General features: G+C 35.5%; 1 protein-coding gene and 2 long non-coding RNA genes across 19 annotated transcripts; 1 reads left to right on the top strand and 2 right to left on the bottom strand.

Annotated features, from left to right (window-relative positions):
- Nucleotides 1-8,211: 8,211 nt before the first annotated feature.
- On the top strand, nucleotides 8,212-15,445 carry LOC103332982 (sulfate transporter 1.3). 16 transcript variants are annotated; one of them, XM_008235777.3, is made up of 16 exons: nucleotides 8,212-8,248; nucleotides 8,373-8,478; nucleotides 9,699-9,773; nucleotides 10,181-10,537; nucleotides 10,655-10,703; nucleotides 10,809-11,016; nucleotides 11,162-11,336; nucleotides 11,471-11,536; nucleotides 11,625-11,738; nucleotides 11,844-11,960; nucleotides 12,053-12,179; nucleotides 13,393-13,679; nucleotides 13,767-13,957; nucleotides 14,503-14,588; nucleotides 14,690-14,766; nucleotides 14,890-15,445. In XM_008235777.3, the coding sequence occupies exons 4-16, from the start codon at nucleotides 10,196-10,198 to the stop codon at nucleotides 15,031-15,033; spliced, it is 1,983 nt and encodes a 660-aa protein (XP_008233999.2). In that variant the 5' UTR covers nucleotides 8,212-8,248; nucleotides 8,373-8,478; nucleotides 9,699-9,773; nucleotides 10,181-10,195; the 3' UTR covers nucleotides 15,034-15,445. The 16 variants fall into 16 exon arrangements, with proteins under 16 accessions (XP_008233999.2, XP_088901135.1, XP_008234000.2 ...); XM_008235779.3 differs by lacking the exon at nucleotides 9,699-9,773 and adding an exon at nucleotides 9,223-9,293 and having other exon boundaries at nucleotides 8,216-8,248; XM_089045009.1 differs by having other exon boundaries at nucleotides 10,655-11,016.
- LOC148919512 (uncharacterized) lies at nucleotides 8,474-17,580 on the bottom strand. Of its 2 annotated transcripts, none has more exons than XR_016123802.1 (3): nucleotides 16,592-17,580; nucleotides 16,179-16,272; nucleotides 8,474-9,250 (listed from the first exon to the last, which is right to left on the bottom strand). It is a non-coding gene; the product is annotated as an uncharacterized LOC148919512 (long non-coding RNA). The 2 variants fall into 2 exon arrangements; XR_016123804.1 differs by having other exon boundaries at nucleotides 16,179-16,226; nucleotides 16,592-17,574.
- LOC103332984 (uncharacterized) lies at nucleotides 9,894-13,457 on the bottom strand. The gene is made up of 2 exons (XR_016123801.1): nucleotides 13,317-13,457; nucleotides 9,894-10,169 (listed from the first exon to the last, which is right to left on the bottom strand). It is a non-coding gene; the product is annotated as an uncharacterized LOC103332984 (long non-coding RNA).
- Nucleotides 17,581-18,168: the final 588 nt, after the last annotated feature.

Raw genomic sequence — 18,168 nt, 5'->3', positions numbered from 1 at the left:
CTAGCTCTGATACCAAGTCAAACAAAGTAGGGCAAATATTCAGATATGCTCATATACGCTCATATTATTATTCTTATCCAATATGGAAGTATTTATACAAGTACAAAGATGTGTTAACCCTAAATAAAATAGGAAATATATCTAAATTACAATATGAAATAAATCTCTATTGCAATATGATTAAATAATAATTGGTAAATAACCAAAATTCTAATGAAATAAGGAACCAAAATTCTAACTAAGTGAGGACTCGCCAACAAAATTTTCATGTTCAAATTCATTAAACTTTTAAATTAGCCAAATAAGAAACATTACGAATTCTAAACACTAATCTCATTACTTTGAATTTTATCATTCATAAAGTGCTTCGTACTTTTAAATTTTCTCATTTAAACGTAGTGTATAATTGTGATATTTCTTTTTGATAAATTAAAGTTTCTCATATAATAGTTCAAGATTATAATGTATGGGCTGGGGATTTACTTTGATTTGCATGAGGCAAGAGCCCTAATACAAAGGCAAACATAGAACAAAAGGCGCAATGCATAACGGGAGCTTACACATAATAAAAGTGGATTGAATTTGCAATATTACAGAAGAGAGTTCGAGGCTTGAGATGCACCTGAAATATCTGTGTCATGAATGTTGCTATAATAATATAGTTCATTTTATGTATCATGGTTCCCGGGGATGCCATTGGAAAGTCCTTCAGGTGTTTCCTGCATTTTCATCTTCGAGGGAGTACACATTCAAGTAGGTAAAAATTACTCATTCCCTTCAAGTAGGCAACATTTGCCTACTCGAAAAGCAAATATTGGAAAGTATAATATTTAACGATAAGCAATGTGTATATTGGAATACAACTATACCTCGTGGGATTGCCTCAAATGGAAAGAAGAAGAAAAAGCACTTTCTAAGGCATGTGTTTGGCTTAGGGCAAGATGAGGAGTTGATTTTAGGGTTTCAGTTTTTTATATATATAAAATAAAAAAAAATAAAAAGCAGCAAAAGCTGATTGCAACAACCATTGAGGAGTTGCCATGTGGTGCTATCAAATGCAACAGTCCAACAACTAGTTGCTAGTCCCTTTTTTTTTCCTCATAACTCTATGATTGGTTCACTCCTCCTTCCTAGTTGCTTTTTACATTTCCAAAAATAAATTTTTGTGTTGCTTTTCTTAGACTTTGATTTTATCACTAATAAAATAATAATAAACTAAAATAACAAGTTTTGAGTTTTAGCCCCTCATCACTAGAATTATGGCTGGGCATTTGGACCCGAAACCTGGCCAACCCGCCCAAACCAAACCGATGGGTTAGGTTGGTTTGGTTTTTTTTCAATTCTTTTTTTGTCATCGGTTTGAACCCAAACCAAACCGAAATATATAGTTCGGTATACGATTTGCAATATTCAAAACCACGGTTTAACCAAACCAAACCGAAGATATTAAAAAATATTATATATAATATTATTATAAGAAATATATATATAATACATAGTTTTAATCTTTTCTTTTTCTTCTCTCTCAATCTCTCTGTTTGTCTTGTCTTCATCAGTCTCTCTCTCTATTTTTAATTTCTCATTCTTTTTATATATATCTTCACGCCCTCTCTCCGTCTCCCTTCTTCTTCTTTTTTCATTCTTCTTCTTCTGTCTCCTTTCTTTTTCTCTTCTTCTTCTTCTTCTTCTCCATCTCTCCTCTCTTTTTTTCTTCTTCTCCTCTCCATTGCTTTTATTTCCTCTCTCTCTCTCTCTCTCTCTCTCTCTCTCTCTCTCTCTCAGAAAAAGAAAGCCAAAAAACCTAAACCGAACCAAACCAAACCACCAAGTCCGGTTAACCGAAGTGGTCGATTTTCATCAATTATGGTTTGGTTTCGGTTTTCAAAATAGCCAAACCGAAGCCTACAGTTCGGTGTCGGGTTGAGCCCAAAATCGAACCAACCCAAACTGAGCCCAGCCCTAACTAGAACCACACAAAAATTGAGATGTTAGATTTTGTGAATAGGACCATTTTGATGGGCTAAAACAGAACCTAGCCCCTTGCCCCTTGCCCTTGCATTAGACATGCTCTTATAACGACACAAATGGGTAGACAATATGTTGCCTAGGTTGTTAAAGTACAACTTTGCCTATTTCCTTTGCATATTCTTTTTGAGATTTCCATGTTCCCTTTGTAGGTATGTTTTACTCTTTACTTTTACTTTTATGGCAATCAACAGATATCACGCATATACAAAAATATAGCATATAAATAAATCCAACACACAAATGATTTATACTAATTCGACTTGCACTTCTACATCCAATTTGAAGGAGGAAATTCACTAATAACCAAAGGAGATTAGAAAATAATGTTTAAGCTCTCACAAACCCAAATCCCACATACATATAAATCACTCACACTCTCACATATACAGATGAGGCAAGAACAAATTTCATATTCTTGCTCACAATGAATAGACCCAAAAAGAGCTATTACAGAGAGGTAAAACTACTATAAACACAAGGGACCAAAGAGGAGAACCAACCCAGAAGTGTAGTTGATGTGCAACAAACCAAAGAAGAGAGATACTCTCTCTTACACTAAAAAAAAGAAAGAATTCCCTCACAAATTCTCAACACCTTGAGTAGACAAAAAAAAAAAAAAAAAACTCACTTTGTTGAAGAATATAAAGTCCCACATCGAAAACTTGACTAAATAAATTACAACTTATAATAAGTTGTTCCACTACGAATAACACCAAAGCCTTTTGTGGTAAAACCCCATACCTACTGGGCTTTGTAGGTGGTTAAGTTGGGACAATATCAGTGTTCTAGTAGTGGGTCGTTGGCGTGTCTATGAAATTTAACATGGTATCGAGCGGGACCCTGACCCAGACCTACTCCAACCTAGACCAACCACACCTAGTTAGCCAAAAATAACAAAATAATGTTATTCCCATTTCATGTAAGTGTTTCTCCCTCAAATGAGAATATAATGGCTTATATAGGTGGGGACAAAGGACTGACTTCAAAATCCTAAGCTACCAAGGAAGCGGGCGAAGTGCACTTTCTCAAACCCCCCACAACTATGGGCTTTCTCATTCCCGTACAAATGGGCTTTCAAATTTAAGCCGAGTTTCAACATTTGGAATGCCTCCAATCTCAACTCTATTTCCTTAATTTTCTAATCTTGTAGGATATCCAATAAATAAAAAAATCCCAATGAACCAAACACAAATAAGTTTCAAGTTATGGTCCTTGTATTTTAACTACAAGTCTACAACGTCCATGAAATTCACAAAAATGGGTAGCTTGAGAGGAGAGGCACGACTTCTCTCTCGTCCGTCAAAAGTGGTGATGTTTCCAACTAGGGAAAGGCCACAAAAAATGAAAGACAAGCATATGCAAAATTCTACGGGAGGTATTAATCTTCAACTTCATTTGAGGTGAAAAAAGTCATCTCCAAGACTCCAAGTACTCTCAACTCACCTGATAGCCTCATATTTATAGTCAATTCATGGCCTGCAACTTTCGGTCATCGACATGAGATGATATCAATTATCAACATTTATTTTGGCACAAAAAATAATCTCTCATTTGTCTCCATCACAATGTGAACCGAATAACTTGAGTTTTTACTTATTTGAGAAAGAAAAAAAAAGTGAAATGACAGATATCTGCTTTCGGCAGGTTTCCCCTGTGAGAGTCAACATTGATATGTTTGCCCTAAACAAGCTCCACACTCAGATTGGCCAAAGGTTGACCACATTGACAATGTGACATAATTCTTGAAATAATTTTTTTCTAGGGTTTTGGGGAGAGATTTTAATTTTGTCATCAATTCATTGAAGAGCAAGTTAAGGGGCCCAACCCATGAAACACAGCAAAAAATCTCAAACAAGTGGACAAAGATTTGAACTCGGAAAATACCACTACACTAATAGCTAGCTGAGCGTGACTCTCGAGATTATCTTCTTAGTATAATTCATTCTCATCAGCATGTGTAGAATTCATGACACCGTGACAAAATTTACCGTTGCACTATCCGACAAACAATTTTTTTTGGAAACTATAAGTCATTACTTGTTAGATATTCATTTGTAAAATATAGTTACTAATTTGATTCTTTGATTTAGAAAAGTTCCTCATGAATTTACATCACAATCAACTTGAAACAACAAGTGGATAGAATGCTAGGACGACCTTTGGTTTTAAAGGAAGGCGTAGACTTGCCTCTCACTCACATCACATACATATGTGTAGTGTGGAATGAAGCCTCTCTGACTGACCGACTATTTTGCAGATTTATCTCTTTCAGACCAGCTGTTAGTTGTACACAAAGAGAAAAAATTTCATTAGAGTATCTCCAACCGATGTGTCAAAAGTGCCACATAGACATTTAACTATTAGAAATAACATCTCACATCACTCCAACCGATGTGTCAAAACTGATGTGGAATGAAGGCTGGAGGTTGAGATGTTATTTTTGACATCCCAAAAGCAAGATGTCAAATGAATATTTTATTATTTTTAAAGATAGTTGGTTGTTACTTTCATTTATTATTTTTCTTCTTTATCTTAAATGGTTTGACTGTTACAATAATTATTTATTTGATATATCAGGTGGAGTGTAAAACTGTATAAATGTCAAATTGCCACATCAACCATCAAATTTAAATTTGATGTTTGGTATTTGATATCTCCCTTAGATGAATTTCATTAAATTCCATTCGTTGATTTTCCTGAATTATTATAATTGAAAAGAAAAAAAACTAGATCTGTAATCACCTGTCTCTTTATTAACAAAATAAAAAAATGAACTTGTGGCTGTGAGAAAAGGACCCCTTCTAAACGTTGGATTTTCTGAACCCACCTTTTTGAATTTTCATGGGGCATTGGGTACAAATTCATTATAATTATGATAATCTGAAGGTAAAAAGTTTCACCTTAGAAAGTTAGAAAATCCTAAAAAGACTTATAAGGCGTTGGGCTACTCCTCCTATTGCCAATTAATTTTGGATGGTCCTGCATGTTTAGTAATACTTAATATATTTTGATTTCTTTATGTTTTTTAAAGGAAAAGAAAATAGAAATAGATTAGAGATCGAGAACGATGATATTCAAGAATAAAAATTTAAAATTATTGTAAACAATTTATACTATAAATTTTGATGCTAATTCAGTCCATTGAAAATAGATGTTCTAAGTTGAAAAGCTCCCTGCAAATTCCATTCTATAAACTTCGGCCTTCTATTTGTCAAAAACTTTGACTTGAAACTTTAGGATTTGTACCTTCTATTATCTAAAAAGCAAGTACCATTTCTTGACCGAAGAAAAAAACACAAGTACAGTTGAAAATAATCCTCTTTTATCTATCCATGTAATAATATATATTTTTATTTTATTTCCGTCGTTATTATTGTTTATTTTATTGTTAGGTGAGATGTCAACTTCTCGACAGATGTTTTCTCATGTCTGATTTTATTCTTATTCGTTTACATAATTGAGAGAGAGGATTCTTCGGTTCTTTCCTGCTCGTCTTCTTTTTTCTGAGGCCAATGCATGTATATTCGATGTTATCCCCCCAAAAAAAAAGTAAAAATTAAAGCCATTTCGAAGTACTTGTACTTTAGTCAACATACTTCAAATATCAACGCAGTTTGACAGATAATTGTCTATGACAAAGGAAAAAATAAAATAAAATTCATCAGTATTACCAACTGAAATTGTACCAAAAAGGAAAAAAAAATTAAGAACTGAAAATGACTATGGCTATACCCAAAGAATAAGATGGAAAAATTGCATGACTTGAAAAGTACACAACAAAAATCCTAGCTTTCTCTCTCACGAAAAACACTCTTCTTTTGTGGGAGTTTTATTTGTATTGTTATAGCTTGGTTTTTCCAAGCTTTATATATATATATATATATATTTATTGTTTTGAGTTTGAAATCTTAATTGGGATGCCTATGTTAGAGTTTCTCCGATCGTGTATGATCGAGTGGAGGCGCATCAGATTGTCTTAATTTTGATGTTAGATCGCTCTATTATTGTAATGCCCCTTGTGTAACTAGTTTATATTGGCCATTTGTGGCTAATGGTTTTTTTGGCTGAATTATGAATACAATCCCAGAATTTCTCAACCAAAATTTAAAAAATAAAATTGTGTTCCAACATACATACATACCTAACATGATCAATGTTTGTGCAAATTTCTCATGAGAGGATGTTCGTGTGTAGATCCGTCACCTTTTAAGCTTCCTTTTCTCTTTTCCTCGATTACTATAAAACAAATATGAGTAAAAGACCACATGTAGAGGTGTTGCCCAAAGACCTTCCGATGCTTAAGTTAGTTCAATTGGATCTTTGAGAAAAGATGCGGCAATAGCTAAACTGGACTAAGTTTTCTCTCACGAGGAGAGTCGAGTGGCCGGAGCTATGTGTGATGGCACTTAGCCATGTGGGAGAGATGAGAGAGGGAGTGGCCGGCGACAATGGAGGTGGCCGACGACTAGGGAGAGAGAGAGGTTTCAAGGGTTTTAGAGCTAGGTTTTCGGATTACCTTGTGTGTGAATGTGGCTATCTATTTATAGGGCTCTAGCCATCTAGGGTTTTTCAAATAATAATTCATATTTGAAAGGAAGATATTATTTCCCTTAAATGGTGAGATTGAGTCAATTAAGGATTTCAATTAGAATCAAATCCCTAATTGATGATAATATCATAAATTGATGATATTATCTTTTAATTACTGATTATATTTCCAAATAAAGATAATATCTCATATTTAAGATAATATCCCTATTTTTAGTATCAATTAATTGGCCAAATAAATGAGCTCAATTATTGAGCCCATTTATATTCTTCTTGTTCACGTGGTATCCTTGTGATTGGAAGCCGGAATATTTGCTCTCACAATCATTTAGCTATTTGTCTTATGATATTTCTTCTTTTTTTGGAAAAAAAAAAAGTTTAGGGGAGGGAGAGAGGTATTTCTATTTTCAATACTAAAGTAAGTCACAAATTCAAATCGCCTCTTTAGTTTATTAAATTTTTTTTAAAAAAAAAAAAAACCACACACACACACATGGGTTAGGTGAGTTGGCCAATCATTTAGCCCATTCCCTTAAACCCAAATTCAAATATCTCTTTCTGTAAATTAGATTAATATAAAGTAAATTAGAGTTTCTATCGCTTTAAAAAAAATAAAAAAAAAGATATAAACACACTTGTAGAGTTCCTATGTATTTAATTTATATCGTAATTAGTTCTATATGCATCACAACTGTTTAACATTAAAAAATTGACGAGAGATGAACGTTACTGGTGACGTATGTTTTTTTCTTTTTCGGTGAATGATTGATATATAGTATATAAAATCTAATTATCTAATAATCATGCTTACCCAAAATGACTCCAGATGATCAAATGGACTAATTATCAATTCCCACTGCTCCCAGTCAACCACTGGCGAAAAGTCCTCATTCAATATGCCACATCCCGAACCTAGCCTCACAAACGTCCTTGTTCTACTTTTCCCGCGCGGGGAGGGGCCCACTCCGAAGAAAAATTAAAATCGAGGATAAGAAAACACGGGCTCAGGGAGGGCTTTGAATTTGTGACGTTTCTCCACGAAAGAAACGCAGAAACAAACTAAAAACGTTTCTTTTAAAGTAAGGGAAAAGCGAAACCCGGCAGCCAAACAAGTCGTTTCTTCCTTAATCTTCCATTTTGACGCGTGGCAGTTCCGTAAATATCGAGCCCCCAGTTGAGTCCTCAACAAACATGTTCTCAAAATTCAACAATACCAATAGTAGGTCCAATAATACGACTACCATTTGTGTGAACCAATGTGAATTGGGTTTCTAGATTTTGTGCCAAAATATAAAAGATTTCATGCTGTCCTGGTGGCTTTAATTTCAGCTTTGTAATTTTTGGGGATCCTCCTGGCTGCTCAGTTTGGTACTTTGGTTACATAATTTTCTCGGCAACCAAACAAGTTTCCTATTTTACTGGGGCTTCTCTTTTTTGGGGGACTTTTTCTTTTTGTTAAACAATGCCTGAACACTGAACAGGTGGTACAGGTATGGAGTTTCACAATCAATTTTGGGTACATTGAACCTAGACAAAATCAAAACTGGGTTTTTTTTTATCCATCTAAATCTTCCTCTTGTGCTTCTTCAAAGATTGCCCATTATTTATAAATTGAAAAAAATTTTTTTTCTCAGAAACATGAGGACCGTTGAGTGTGGGAGAGAAAGAGAAGGTGGGGAGCTCATGCTGGGTTCTGCCTTTTTGTGCATGTTATATAGTAATTTTTTTTGCTTCTAACTATTTTTTAAATGCAATATTTTATTCATTTGTTTGGTTCTTTTGCCCTTTTTGTACAGGAGTTTTGAGCTCAAGTGCATTTTTTCAGAAAGGAAGACCTTTTGGATAGGCATATAATTGTACCCCCCCACTATCAGTGGTTTTCATGAGAAGCATATGTAGGAGGTAAGAGAGACTCTGATTTAGACTTTATTCTCCATTCCAAATACATATATGCAATTTGGAAAAAGACCCAGCACCCAAAAAAAAAAAACAGAGAGAGGAAAAAACAATGTCTTGCAGGTCTTTGGTTCATATTTATCATCATCTGTTTCTGGTTTTATTCTTTCTGCAATCTGTTAAACTAAACTTTTGAATGAGCAATATATTTGGAAACCATAAACAAGAAAGACTCTGATTAAAGAGTTTTATTGGGGTGGTGTTAATATCAAAACCAAATAGTTTAAAGATTATTGTGCAGTTCAATAGAATTGGTCAAGTTGGCTTTTTAGGAATTCCAAAGTGGCATAATTGATTATTGAACTTCTATGCAGATTTAGAGATAAAGTAGGGTTTTAATCCTTTATGGGAATAGCATATTTCCTCTGTGACACTAGTTTTAAAGTTAAAGCCTTGGATGCTGCTGCTTCTATTGTTTCATATCAGCATCAATGAACATTGTGATTGTAATTTCAACTTAGTGTGAAGAATCCAATATATAAATATAAAAAAAAAATTAAAAAAAAGAAAGAAAAAAGCATGCATTTAGCTGTCTATAACAAGGTGTATTGCTTATATCAACAACTGCGCCTCTTCTCTCAATGAAGATCGGTAAACCCTTTATTTCTTCCCTCCCTTCTTACATTCTTTTCCATTTTGTCTCTGTTCAGTCAAACCTTTTTGTTGTCCTCACAAAATTCTCAACATTAGGTGAAAAGCAAGTTGGGCCATAGGTTTGCTGCACCAGAATAACAGGGGTTTACCTCAAAATGGGACCATAAGTAAGAATTTGATTCTATATTTTTTGTTTTTTTCTTTTAAGACACCAAACATCTACTTCTAGACTTGTAGTGTCTGTTGGGATGGACTTAAGGTCGAAAAACAAGGCCTAATAAATAATTAAAGAGAATGGATATATGCTTCTGGTTTTCTAGCTGCTGCCATCCGAGCACTTAAGTCAACACCATATTTTAATATTTGAAAACATATTGTACCCCTAAGCACTACAATTATGGAAGAAATGATGATCACTTTGCTAACATCAATCACCAGAAATTGAATAATCAAACCGTCGGCTGGTTGGGATTGAAACTTTTTTTGCTAAACTTTGTTGTTAATTATGTATTTGTCATGTAAGAGATCCAGATTCACACCTTAATGCGTTTTTTGTGCTTGTGACTTTTCAGCTTGAAAAGTTTGACCAGAAGTCCTTTTTAAGTGCTTATATAAGGAAGAGCTTCTTAGCTTCCTTCAGCATTCACGTAAGCCCTGTGTGTACTTTCAAACAATTATTTGCGCAAAGCCTTCTCTGGCATCCATTCTTCTCATTGGGTTAGAGTCAGTTTCTATAACTATCACTTTCGGCGGACAAGTTTTGTTTCTTAAGTGTTGTCATATTATTAGCCATGGATTCTTTTGAGATATGTGCATTAACTGAATAGGTCTTCACTCAGAAAAATATTCCCATGAACTAGTTGATTAATCACCATCTTTAAAACGTTGAAGGTAGAGGGTGTCAAAAAAACATACCTTCTGCATGCAACTAGAAACCGCTCCTAGTGGTTTATTTCAGCCCTTCACACTTTTGCTCTATCATTTTGTTTATAAATAGGAGTCTGTGTTCTTATCTGTCTGCTCATGATTTCTTTTGCTGTTTCCTGCATTACAGGTGAACTGATCATTCATGGCTTCAGTTCATTCAAACGACGAAGAACTTGAAACGAAAGAGATGGACACTAGAAGTATGTCATCTTCGCGCAATCATTCACAGGGCACACCTTACATTCACAAAGTAGGACTTCCCCCAAAGCAAAAACTCTTCAAGGAATTCACAAACACCATCAAAGAAACATTCTTTTCAGATGATCCTCTAAGGCCCTTCAAGCATCAGCCAAAGTCGCGAAAGTTCATCCTTGGCGTGCAGGCCATCTTCCCCATATTTGAATGGGGGAGAGGATATAATCTGTTGAAATTTAGGGGGGATCTAATTGCTGGACTGACTATTGCTAGTCTCTGCATCCCTCAGGTAACTTAGCAGCTTAATAGATGAACAGATAGAAGGGAACAATAAAAGAATAGCTAATTTATGTCATTTTCCATTTTCATGGTTGGTTCTAATGATTGTTCTCAACTGGAAAATCAGGACATTGGCTATTCAAAACTTGCAAACTTGGCTCCCCAGTATGGATTGTGTAAGTATCCATGCTACTCAACAACACCTTCCTCTCTTATAACTGATTTCCTTGGATATTGTTGTGAGACTGAGACTTCTCTTCTGTTGTTCCAAACCTTTACAGACTCGAGCTTTGTTCCACCGTTGATCTATGCTATCATGGGCAGCTCAAGAGATATCGCCATCGGACCTGTGGCTGTGGTGTCTCTCCTGTTGGGTACCTTGCTCCGGAATGAGATTGACCCCACTACAAATCCAGTAGATTACCGGAGGCTGGCGTTCACGGCTACCTTTTTTGCTGGGATCACCCAAGCTACCCTTGGGATTTTGAGGTAATTGTCTACTTCAGCTTTCTGATTCTTAAAGGGAAGTTACATCTTAATTGTTTCTTACCTTAATTCTTATTCTATCTCTGAAGGCATTTTAGCTTTCCGTTCTTAGTGGATAATATTATACTTGTTTTCTTTTTGTTATCAGGATGGGGTTCTTGATTGATTTCCTATCTCATGCTGCCATTGTTGGATTTATGGGCGGAGCTGCCATCACAATTGCACTCCAACAGCTTAAGGGTTTTCTTGGCATAAAGAAGTTCACAAAGAAAACTGATATTGTCTCTGTAATGCAATCAGTATTTCAGTCAGCGCATCATGGGGTAATTTCTATCTACCTCTCTAACTCATTTGTTTATGTATTTTTCCACTAGGATCTGAAACCTGAAACATCAAGTTTTTCTTTTTGACTGACTACAACATCAAGTTACTGATCCTATATGACAAAATTTTGCAGTGGAACTGGCAGACAATGGCCATTGGAGCATCATTTCTAACGTTTCTTTTGTTAGCCAAATATATTGTAAGAATTCCCAAACTTTGCCTCTATTTACTTAATATGATTCAAGCTTGTTAGTTCTTGTCTGATTTTCACATGTTTTGGGGAGCAGGGAAAGAAGAAGAAGAATCTCTTCTGGGTCCCAGCAATTGCCCCGCTGATATCGGTTATCCTGTCCACCTTTTTTGTGTACATAACTCATGCAGAAAAGAATGGGGTTGAAATTGTAAGTCCCTATGTTATAATCTTCTCTTCCTCTTTTCTCATACTATTTAGTACTTCTGATTGGCAGTTACTAGAAGCAATACTAATGGTTTATCTATGTATGAAGGTGAGACATATCGAAAAAGGAATCAATCCTCCATCTGTGAATGAGATATTTTTTACCGGGGACTATCTCGCGAAGGGTTTTAAGATTGGTGTTGTGGCTGGGATGATAGCATTAACAGTGAGCAATCTCATAACCCATTTCCTCTTACCAAGAGAAAAATTGATATCTCTTTTTGTATCTAACACTTTCTTATTGGCGTGAATTGTCAGGAAGCTATAGCAATTGGAAGAACTTTTGCTACCATGAAGGACTACCAACTAGATGGAAACAAAGAAATGGTAGCTCTAGGAACCATGAACATTGTTGGCTCAATGACTTCCTGCTACGTGTCGACAGGTGAGAAGAAAGTACCATTTAAATTATATAAATTAGATACTATTTGGACAGTGATGAACACCAATACCAATAATTAGGAACGCATATTTGTGCCGTAGTCTCTTGTTCTAAGCTTCTAGCTGGCTAAGATATTTTTTAATGCTAAAGTTTGACAGTTAAAAACTTTGAAGATGGATTATAAATATATAGGGCTTTTTATCACAAATGGTCCTTCAGGTTTACAAAATTATCACGAATCGTCCTTCAGGTTTTTTTGTGACACTAAAAGTCCTTTAGGTTATCATCCACCCATCAAAATAGTCATTCTGTTAGTTTCTGTTAAAACTGAAGTTAAACTCACGTGCTCATCCTGCTTTTTGAAATATAATCTCATCATTCCACTCAACCTTCGACCAAACCCAACTGTCAGAACTCTAACTTGCAATCACAGCCTCTTTGAATTGACTTTTGTTAGGAAAGTGCATAACAATATCAAAGCTTGGATTCCTCAACATAGACTCTCTCCTCCATTGTCGATAGTTAGGAACTACTTTGGTCTTTTTCTTCTTGCTGCTAACTTCATCATCCACATCAGATTCATCATACCCATGTTTGCTATGAAAATCCTCAGAGTTTTCCAAATGGTCTGAAATCTCCCCTGCAAAACCCATCTCTTCAGGCTCCTCTTCAATCGGATTATCTATATTTTCCTCAAACATATTATTATCGATCTCAATCTCTTCAGCTTCTCCTATTTGCTTATAGTCACTATCTATGAAGTCTATATCCAATGGATCTTCCTCATCTTCATCTTGTTCCTCTTCAACCTCACTGTCGTTTTGCCCCTCATATAGTACCTTAAAAGGCTCATTTTCCCCCCAGTTGGGTTTGGTCAAAAAAGTTGAGTGGAATGATGAGATTATATTTCAAAAAACAGGATGAGCACGTGAGTTTAACTTCAGTTTTAACAGAAACTAACAGAAGGACTATTTTGATGGGTAGATGATAACCTGAAGGACTATTAGTGTCACAAAAAAGCCTGAAGGACGATTCGTGATAATTTTGTAAACCTGAAGGACCATTTGTGATAAAAAGCCAATATATAGTTAATGCATAATACTTTGAAGATGATACTCTTGGGTTAAGCAATAAGCATACCTGAAACCTTGGAACGTAGTACCTAGCGGGACACGTGACTAAGGACATGGAACTGATTAATTGCTCGTACTTGCAGGTTCATTCTCTCGCTCGGCAGTGAACTACATGGCAGGCTGCCAAACTGCAGTCTCTAATATTGTGATGTCCTGTGTTGTTTTCCTGACCTTGCAATTCATTACACCTCTTTTTAAGTACACCCCAAATGCCATTCTCGCTGCCATCATTATATCTGCTGTGATCAACCTAATAGACTTCCAAGCAGCAATCCTTATATGGAAGATTGATAAATTTGATTTTGTGGCTTGCATGGGAGCCTTCTTTGGTGTAATCTTTGCATCTGTTGAGATAGGCCTCTTAATAGCGGTATAAATCATCATTGTTAACTACTTTGTGTTTCCAATACTATCATGCAGAGATCAGTGATACAAGTTATCATATGTTTGTGTCCAGGTCTCAATATCATTCGCTAAAATCCTCTTACAAGTTACCAGACCACGGACTGCAATACTTGGGAAGATTCCTAACACAACTGTATATAGAAACATCCAACAATATCCAGAAGCAACCAAGGTTCCAGGTGTTATGATTGTGAGAGTTGATTCTGCAATTTACTTTTCCAACTCCAACTACATTAAGGAGAGGTACATATGCTCTCTCTGTATCCTCGGTTCAATTAGTTCTTTGTGGTAATTCTTAAGTTATAAAAAAAAAAAAGGTAATTCTATGACCTGTCATCTATATAAAACATCCCCCCTGTAATTGTACATGCTCCCATAGCAATAACGTATTTTGGTTCAGGCATTTGTTCATATAATCTCACTAAAGAAGGAGCCATATAAAGGCAACTTCTGATTGTCTTAAATTGACAGCTGATCTAAATTCATTATGATTAAAAGAATCATAAATTGAGGGAGTTCCCACAGGGAGATAAGTGTTAAAGGAGAAAAGGAGAGAGCATATTTTCCTTTGGCTGTTAAAGATTAAACTGTTACTAAGCTGTTTCTTCGAATTATTAGAGATTTTGTACTCAAAACTGGCAGTATGGTGTATATAAGTCATGTTAGTTCTGGTAGTCTATATGACCTTTACATAGAAAGAACCTAGAAATTGTCTGAATTTGATTTTTACAATCTTTTTAGTCATACTGCCAGTCCTCTGGTGCTGAAGTTCAACTTCCTAATTGCAGGATATTGAGATGGTTGGCAGATGAAGAAGAACTGCTAAAAGAAGCATACCTACCAAGCATTGAGTTTTTGATAGTTGAAATGTCACGTAAGCAGTTTTCTGATCTTTAAAACCAAACAGCCTATGGGGTGATTCATCACTCTTGGTTTCATAAACTCGTTTCTCACGATGTCTTGTGTTTGCTGCAGCTGTGACTGATATCGACACCAGTGGCATTCATGCCCTAGAAGAGTTGCATAGTAGTCTCCGAAAGAGAGACATTCAGGTAAATCACATGCATGCTTAAATCATCTTATGTCATCTTGTACTTCAGTTGACAAAAATCACACTGCTATTGTATGCGATATGAATTGGTTCAAGTTGCCTTACCTCCAAACTTGCCCTGCAGCTTGTTCTTGCAAATCCTGGTCCAGTGGTGATTGATAAGATTCATGCATCCCATGTCGCAAACTTGATCGGCGAAGACAGGATTTTTCTCACGGTTGCAGAGGCTGTCTCATCCTGTTCTCCAAAATTGGTGGAAGAAGCTTGAGATCAAAATGGAATGTGATTGTTGTTTGAGAGAGAAATGGGATGCACGAGTATGCACTTTTGAATTGGAGGTGCAGCTTGAGTAGTGCATGTTGGGGAATCAAATTATGAAAGTGGTTTGGCGTGCCTGGGTCCAACGCAAGTAAAAAGTAAAAGATAACAACATAAAAAGGTGCACCACGGTGCACTCCAAGCGATAAAGGGTGTTTAAAATACAGAAAAATGTGCATAGAATGAGAATCTAACTGTTGACTCTCTCTCTCTCTCTCTCTCTCTCTCTCTCTCTCCTACGTTAAGATTGTAACCTCAACCATCGTGCTATCTGTAGTTTTGATTTCTAGTTCACTGCCTTGTATCCCCGACGTATTGAAGAAAATTGATAAAATGCATTTTGCATTCTTACTTTTGGCAAATATCTAGTGCCAACACTCTTGTTTTTGTTGTTAAATATAGATTTGTATGCTTTTCTTCTACATGGGCAAGAGTTCAAGAGCATGGATGTTACAGCCTTTCTGGCTAAATGGTGTTGTTTTTCAGTCTTATACTAAAACTGTTGCTTGAAAAACAATAAAGGGAAGAATTAAACTTAGCTCAAGTGGTTAAGAACATTTATCTCTCCACTCGAAGTCCTAGGTTCGATTTCTCCCTCCCCCAATATAGCTTGTTTATATAAAAAAAAAAAATTTAAACAAAAAACCCTAGGCTGTTAGTCACTATTACTATTAGGCTAATACTCTACACTACACCATACTGCAAGGTTTCAAAACTTACAACTATATATACCTATATAATTAGACACTTGGCTTAACCAATGAGGGGACTAGTATTGGTCAACACATAAAAACCATCCCCAACATGCACATCTTTACATGTGAGCTCTATAAGCAAAAATTTGACTTGGCAATTAGCCCAGAAGGTGATAGAAATGAGAAGTAAACCCCAACTCAGTCCAACCCATATAAATACTTGGAGCCAATATGTAAATATTGGTTGCCAAACTGGACTAGAAAATGGGTTTGGCCTAACTACCAATGGGTCAGCAAAAAATTTAATTTGTTTCATTAGATGGTGGGCTTCTACCTGTGCTTGGGATTTCTCTGTTACTTACTTTACTATGATTTCACAGGAAATAGGTGAAGAACTAACCTGGAGCAGAAGCTTTTCCAACCAAGCTAGATATATGTAGCAATATTCCTGTGTTTCCAAGTGGCATGAGAATATTACACTATCTGCACAAAACCTAAAATACATCTAATCTCAACAAAAAGAGAAAAAAAAACAAAAAACAAAAAAACTGCAATCAACTGTCACCTGAACCCTTTAATTTGGAAATGGGTAGGGGTGGACTCACTCATTATTGAATTGCATGTTGAAGTTTTGAGATAATTAGGTGACCAGAAACTAAAAGAATAAAGATCATGAAACTTGAAAAGAACTCATTTCTCATGATTTTGTGCTTGTTTGGCAGGCTTTACTGAATGCATAAGTCACTCTGTGTACAATCTTCATTTTCTAATTTATTGCAGATACATGCTTTCAATCAAACCAAATTGCCTTACCTGCATGCTCTGAAGAACCCTAGCAAGCTATTTTGCTCCACTTTTGCAAAATCTGTTGCAGGGAAAGGACAAAATGAAATTTCCTCCCAAACTTGTAGCAGCTCTCTCTCTCATTTACCCAAATTGCTGGAACAAGCTTGATGAAATTGAAAAGTGTAGTTGGTATCATCAGAGAAATTAAATAAGACATGGAAGAATAGAGTGTGGTATCTAGTCTATATATGCATACTGGAATGAGGAATAAGAAAGAAGAATAGGTCCAGTTAAGTGATGGGATAAAAGAGCAGCAGCAGGTAAATTAAGTGGGGAGTGGGATCCTCCTCATCCCCAAAAAGTAGTGATAATCCTAATAAAATATAAAAAAACTAGAAAGAGGAAGATGATTTTGCACTTTGCATAAGAGATAAGATTGTGGCTTGAAGTATCAAAATCCTTAGAATCTCTGTGCTTACATTGCACCTTGGAAATTTCCCAATATCCCTTCTTCAAGCCAAGTTGTTATTTGTGCCATTGACTCCATGGCCAAGCCTTAATTAAATATGATCCAACACCCACCAACATGTAATTGGGTTAATTAGCTAGCTAATCATATCTTAATAAACAATTATATTAAACAAGTGATGCCACATTTTCAGTTTTATAAACCATATTTATAAAGAATGATGACACAAGCAGTTTGGCAGAGTGAATGCAAGCGCTTTAATTTTTTTTTTGTTGTTGAGAGATTTGGGCTCAAGGGAACAAGAGAATTTGGTTAGGCTGTTGCATTTGGATGAATGTAGATGCAAAGGAAGCTATATTCATTTCTGGGTTGATTCAAATTGTGAGAAAAGTGTTGGGATATAAAGTGAGGGTATTTTTGCAGCACAAGATAACTATTATTTTATGTCTTTCTTTAAAAGATATGATTCTCTCAGGTGGTATTTCAGGTAGAAAAGAACCTTGCTGTTATTTGAGAAGTAAACCTAAAAATGAAAGTGTTCTAGATTTTGTGGAAAAGAGAAATCCTAGCTTTGAACATTAGTAAGTTATATGGAATTATGCAATGCTCCACTATATTGCTGCTTAACAGCTGTTAGACTACTTTGTGAAGAAATTAAGCTCCCATTTCCACCCCACCTAAAATCCTCCACTATATTCACTTGGACAAAAAGCTATAAAAACTCAACTTTTTCACATTAGGTGGGTTCTGCACCAATCCAACAATGTCAAAGGTATTGCTGAATTGAATTCTAAATCATTTGTTCTTTACGTACGAGTCAATATCCTAAACTTTGGTATTTCTTTTTACCAAAGAAAAGGAAAAAGTTTAGTACCGTGTATTTTTATATGGTGCCCTTCCCATAAATAAGGGATAATCATTAATTTTTATGTATAAACTTGATCCTGAGTAAAACTTATGGTGTGTTGACTAATAAGGAATTGAAATTCTTATTAGGAATTGAATTCCACCTATAGAAAATTCATGTAGTAAGTGAGGCTCATGCAAAATTAGGAATTGAATTCCTGATTTTGAAGGAATTCAATTCTTGGGTGGGAGATGGTATTTTAATTCCTGAAGAACTAACCTCTTAGGA

Source organism: Prunus mume, linkage group LG2 (assembly GCF_029339155.1).
Source record: "Prunus mume cultivar Tortuosa linkage group LG2, ASM2933915v1, whole genome shotgun sequence".
NCBI classification, from domain to species: domain Eukaryota; kingdom Viridiplantae; phylum Streptophyta; class Magnoliopsida; order Rosales; family Rosaceae; genus Prunus; species Prunus mume.
This window is presented reverse-complemented; position numbering and strand designations above follow the sequence as displayed.